The sequence below is a fragment of the Salminus brasiliensis genome, chromosome 3 (assembly GCF_030463535.1).
Source record: "Salminus brasiliensis chromosome 3, fSalBra1.hap2, whole genome shotgun sequence".
Classification (NCBI taxonomy): Eukaryota; Metazoa; Chordata; class Actinopteri; order Characiformes; family Bryconidae; genus Salminus; species Salminus brasiliensis.
In genome coordinates this window covers 28,058,640-28,064,810 of record NC_132880.1, presented here as the reverse complement: position 1 = coordinate 28,064,810, position 6,171 = coordinate 28,058,640, and the positions used below count along the sequence as shown (strand labels likewise).

General features: G+C 36.1%; 1 protein-coding gene across 1 annotated transcript; it reads left to right on the top strand.

The window, feature by feature from the left end:
- The first annotated feature begins 2,920 nt into the window (after positions 1-2,920).
- On the top strand, positions 2,921-4,350 carry il11b (interleukin 11b). Its single transcript, XM_072674754.1, has 4 exons — positions 2,921-3,016; positions 3,369-3,458; positions 3,611-3,757; positions 4,195-4,350. Exons 1-4 carry the CDS (start codon positions 2,921-2,923, stop codon positions 4,348-4,350), a joined length of 489 nt encoding a protein of 162 aa, XP_072530855.1.
- Positions 4,351-6,171: the final 1,821 nt, after the last annotated feature.

The window sequence follows — 6,171 nt, the reverse complement described above, 5'->3', positions numbered from 1 at the left end:
ATCATGGGTATATAGTCTTATTTTCCATATTTGCCAATTTTTTGATTAGACATTTTACTATGCATATTTAATTTAAATTTAAATTTAAATTTAAAATGTTGAAAGTATGGTTCATGCTAACCTTTATTTTGGGAAAAATCATGACAATGAAAATTGTATAAATTTTAGACAAGATGTAATGTTCCTATGGCAACATTATACTGTGTATTAGTATGTGAACAGATGCCAAATTACATCTCTACCTTATTGTGTGTTAACATGAACATTAGCCTGTAGGCCTGCTTACACAAACAAGGGCCTCTTTTTTTTAAGTAGCATGTTAGCGCCAAAAGGAGTAGACTGAGGACCACATGTGTGTTGTCCTTACAAAGTACTTTAATGGTGGTACGCTACATGATGGCTAACTCCAAAGCTTTTCAATAAATAATACTCCAAGTATAACTCTTTTCATATATACTAATGTGAGCCATGTGCCGAATGCAATAGCTATGCACGTCCACTGTGTTCTAACATGACATAATTATAACAGTAGAATGTGGTTTTACTAACCCACTGTGTATGTAATCCACTGCATGACCAGTTTACTTTCATTCCCACTTTAATGGTGTATACTCATCAGAGGTGGAAGTCTAGAGGAGACACAGGACTAAGTGAGGCAGAGCAGAAGGGCAATCGAAGAAAAAAAGGGGAAAAAATAGAACATGAGTTGATGTTGAACCAAGTGCACAAAATGGAAAACTGATGAGCTTGAGTTCTTTAGAAGAAGATAATAGTTTAGATTTTGTTTCTGGGGGCTTGGGGGTGTGTGGGCGTACTTTTTCTGAATGAGGAGAATGAGTCAGAGAGGGAGAGAGTGTGTGTCATCAACATACTATAAATGGGAACCCTTACACTAGTCTAAACATTAGTTGAGTGATAACGTTGCTTCTCTCTGTGTCTGTTTACTACTTGAGTGTTTGGGATAGCCATGAAATGTAAGTGTTTTGCATCCTCTATAGAGCATTTGATCATAACATGGGAATGTGTTAAAATGTAACCATATACAGGTATAAGATAGATAGGTAGTTAAGGGGGATTGTAGGCTGGTCTGAGATTGCATGAATTCTGAAAGGAAATTTGTTTTTGAAGTGCCTCATTTAAAAATGTTTTAAAATTCATTTAAAAAAAGGAAATTCAACCAAGCTTTCTTATTTTGATTTTTCCATGTTCTTTTTTTAGTTGCTGTGTCTTTACATCATATAGTGTAGTCTAGCAGATGTTAATATGTGTATGTCAAATTCACTGTAAGATCTTTATTGGAATTATTTGTGTGAACTTTCATTGAGAGAAATTGCTGCTACACTACTTGACCATCAGACATGGCCAGTTTTATTGTGGTATGGCCTGAACTGATGTTGCTTTTATTTTTAAATGTCTTGAGATCAATTGTGCCATTACTTCTACTGTGGCTGATGTGAAGACTACTCAGAAGGTGGCCTTTTGTGTGTGAAGAAAGTACTTTCTTAGAAGTGTATGGGGAGCCACAAGAAGCCGCTATCACTGGAAATCGCTATTTTCCAGTGAACTGGACGGACAGGGTTTGTGTGAAAAGCTACAGGAAGTAACACAGACTAGGATCTATCAAGATAATCAGATCTTCCTGTTAATGCCACCAGTTTCACCATGTTGTTCTGTTATCAAATCTCTTAGTCATGGTAGCCAGTGCCAATTACATGCTTGCCATCAGCTGGCTGTATTACTGCAACAAGACCAAACACATTTATGCACACATGCCTTATCAGGCTGATAGCTATCTAAGTATATCACCAGTATTCTGCTGTCACCAGACTTTATCTGTGCTGTCATTTGCCCATGTCACATTTTACTTGGTGCTGCTACAAAGTAACGGGTCGGAGGTTAGGGAGTATTAATTGCGCGGGCTGAGAATGAGGGGGCACTATTACAGATTGTACTGTAGTGTATTTAATAGTTTTGGTCTTTAATAGTTTGGCTGGCAATCAAGTTTATACATTATGCAATCCCTATTGGTATATGTGTGTTCTGTTAAATGCAGGATAAGTTTAAGTAAATGGTTAGAATGGAAGAGGAAACAATGAGAAGAAGACATTGCATGAATGTAAAGTAGTTATGATTTCAAGGAGCAAATTACACCATATTGAAAAAGTGGGATTTCCTATGCAGTTAAGTGTGGGGGAAGAGAGAGATAGCCAACACAGATGCAGAGCCAGAAAGAGAAAATGACCTCCAATGACTGGATTTTGTAACTGTGCGTGTGGCAGCCATTTCCTTTGGATGTGTGTTTGCCAGTGTGATGAGATTTCATCACTCTGTGGCAGAGATGAGACGGTTACAGTAAATTTAACAGTGATGTCACATGGAATGGGTGTAAGATCTGAAAAGCCCTGACTCATTTCCTATCTAAGGAAGAGTATATCTCCTAATCAGGTCAGTGCTGGGTTAGATACTGGTCACAAACTTTTTTTGCTTCTTACCATATACATTTTAATAAAGCAGGACCTGACCTTCACAAGTTTTTAATATATATATATATATATATATATATATATATATATAAACTTAGCAAGTTAAACAACAAATCTGCTCATAAATGTTTTGTTAACATGAAAGTGTCTAGGTCAATGCCTCAGTGATGACACAACTGTCTGCACCAACATTACCTTCTTAGACAGCATTTCAGGGAGTGGAGCAGCTGCTGGTTCTCAGACATACTGGAACACTTGTTCAAAAGGTGCTGACTCAGAGTAGCTCCCAGGCTACTCTGAGGTGACAGAAACATAACTTCGGACTTTCCAAAAAAAAAAAAAAAAAATCCCCCTTTTTTGTTTTGCTGACAGTGCTGCCCAAGTCCACCTCCTTCCTGCTGTTTTTGCTGCTATTGGTGAAGCTTCCTGTCTTATCGATGTCTCGTCCCACCCCCATGAGATTGCACAAAGATGGTCTGACAAGGCTGCTTCAACAGATGCACCGGCTGCTGAACCTAGTGCATGGAGTGCTGGTAAGTTTAATGTGGGTTTGCTGGCCACATGCAATCCCTTACGTAATAGGGGATTTCCACAACATAATAGCACACTCCCTTAAAAGAGGGTTCCTTAAGGATTTTTTAGCAAAAGCAGTGGTTCTGTTTAAAACCATGATATCATGAAAAACACATTCACTATGTTTATGAGAGTTGTCTGTGATTGCTGTGGATTAAAGGTGTATAATATCTGGAATAAACTATAATGGATTTACATCCAGAAATTCTCACATTTAGAAAGTGGTAAATAATCAAGGGAGGCATTCAAGTGCAGATTGACTTTTGATTGCATTTCCAACATTGACTATGCATCTGTCTTTTGTGTCATCAGAGCAACCTTGATACTCAGCTGCCATTTGAGCATAATCTACATTCCCTCCCTATTATAAGCTTCAGGCCACAAGACCTAGCAGCAGTGGAGGTAAGACATGTGTTTGACAGAATAGTCTGTCATTCCCAACAACACATTTAACAATCATGTTCCACATATATCATGCCTGTATTTAGAATGTTGTCTTTATTTTGCATGTACATTTATTTTCTTTTTCTAAACATATATACTTACCTCCAAAGGTAAATACTACCCTATCACAGCTCTCATCGGGCCTTCACGCTTTCAAGTTGCACTTTGACTGGCTGCTACACTGGCAGAATCAGTCAGGTTTGGTTTCACATAAAACCAAAGAAATTGATCATCAAATCAGTCTGCTTCAGAGACAGGTAAGAGTTAAAAGTTAATAGATTAAAATAAGTGGCCACTCCATCCTAATGCTGAAAATTTGTGTAAACTGTGATTAAAAAGAGGTAGTTATAAGAAAGACAAATTAGCTCATAGTATATAGAAGTAAGCAAAACATATATTTTTTATTTTAAAATATGACCTCTGTACAGTCAGTTCTGTATGTAAGATACCATGTCAAAAATGAACTGTATTTGTTGATTAATTGAAATTACAATCAATGTAGTTTTTAAAATGTGGCAGTCTACGTAAAAGACTCTCAAAGTAGACTTTTTGTTGACTATTTAAACTGTGCTACAGTTTCTCATTTGGTTAAATGAGATTTGTCTAAATTCACTGGTAAATAATGTGTATTTAGGTCAATTGCACTGTATCTGACATGTGCATATTCTCTTAATGTCTACTATTCTCGTTTTAGATGCCAGAATTGGCTCCCCAGAACACCACTCTTTCTCTGCCGTCTCTTAGCTCTGCCTGGGACATGTTCCAGGCATCTGCAGTAGTGCACAGAAGACTACAGCAGTTCTGTGATTGGTACCTCAGAGCTCTTCGAGTTCTTATCCACCAAGCGTAAAGACAAAGGCAATAGTTGATGCTATCAAACATAACCTCCAATGTCTTAGTGCTGGAACAAGAAAAGAAAGCACCATGGCAAATGATTCCTGTTTGCCTTATATACATATATTATGGTTTCATGCCATTCCAATGGCCATTAAGAGGTCGGTTTTCTGTCAGACACATTTTCTATGTGAACATTTCTGAGTGAATTGCTATTTATGATGGTATTTTTCTACTAAAGTTGTAAGTTATCTATTTAATATTTAAGAATATTTATTGAAGGAAATCCTGTTTACAAAATGAAGTATTTTTTATACATATGGTGAATAAATTAAAACGCACTTTATTTAAATTCCATGATTTTTTTTATGAGGGATTTGTGGATCTGTGGTAGCAAAATCAATGAAGATAGAAGCAGAAATGACTCTTCACCATTTATCTTGACTCATGGGTTAATGTTAAAGTCAAGTTTAAGTTAGTGTTTATTAAAGCAGTCAAAGTGATATTTGGCCGTTGCTGTTGCATCATGTACTTTTCCATTGCTCTTTTGTTGTATAATTCACTTGGAGTCACCAGGTTTACTATTTCCTGATTTAAGAATGGCATCTCTCAGATCATACAAAACTCTTCTGTTAAGGGGAAAGCATAATACACCATTGGCCAGCCTTAGATACACTATTGGTCAGTTTTAGGTTCATGTGGATGTAAATGCAACCTATGTCTCAGTCAATGTTTTAAAAGGATTTGAGATTCTTCATTTTCCATTATCTTATCCCCCATAAATGAATTAAGAAGCATAGTAAAAAGGTAGTAATTATGTAGTAAAATGACTGTGCCAGTACCAAGAAACTGTATGGAAGCCACTGATGTATAAGACTGCAATTATGTACTGTACATTTTATTTATACTTTTTTATATGATTTTTTTTGTATATTGTGTGTTTTAATAAAATAAATATCAAATGTGTTAACACAAAATCCAGAGTTTTTTTCTATTGCTGATCTATGTTTCTACATTACAGTTGGATGTAGAGGTCATGACATATGTGAAGTCAACTGCATGCATTATTTCTTGATTATCACTTAGTATCAAGCATTAAGAATATTAAATCAGTAGGCCTTTAATCAACAAGTGGAGCAAGTGGGAGGAAACATTCATGCACACAATCTTCCTACAGTTAGAGATGCATCGATAGGGCTTTCCCAAAAGACCATAAACCATATTCTGATTACAGTATTTTTAGTATTCTTAGTTTAGCCATTCAAAATCTTGATATCTGAGTAGATTAGTATAATTTGTATTGGAAGTAGTATAATATATATATATATGTTGGAAGTGGGCTGGATTAGGTGTTTCTGATCAACCAACACACAACTGTGTGTGGTAGTACAATATTTGAAAACTAAACCATGTGTAAAAAAAGCCACATTGTATCTTTGAATCTATAATTACAATTGTAATGTCCATTATAAAACAACAAGGAAACATACTGACAGTGTTTATTTCCTAGTTCTAATATTGGTGTATCCCTAACCTGCGCAGTCTAGTTTTTTTTTTCTCAGTACACCAGCAGTATCTGCAACTTTACCAAGATCGCCATGAGGTATAATATGTATATTGGAATAGAGTTAACTGAGCAGTGTGCAGTGTAGAGCTGCTATAGGACCATGATTAGGAAACACTGCTCCAATGTTAATAAATTGCCACTGTATCTCAGTTACATTACATTGGTTGCAAACTGCAGATGGTTTTGTGTAGCCTGGTCACAAATTTCCTCTCTTACCACAAACCACCTTTTATTAAGCACACATAGTATGTGTTAAAACAGTTGATGGCT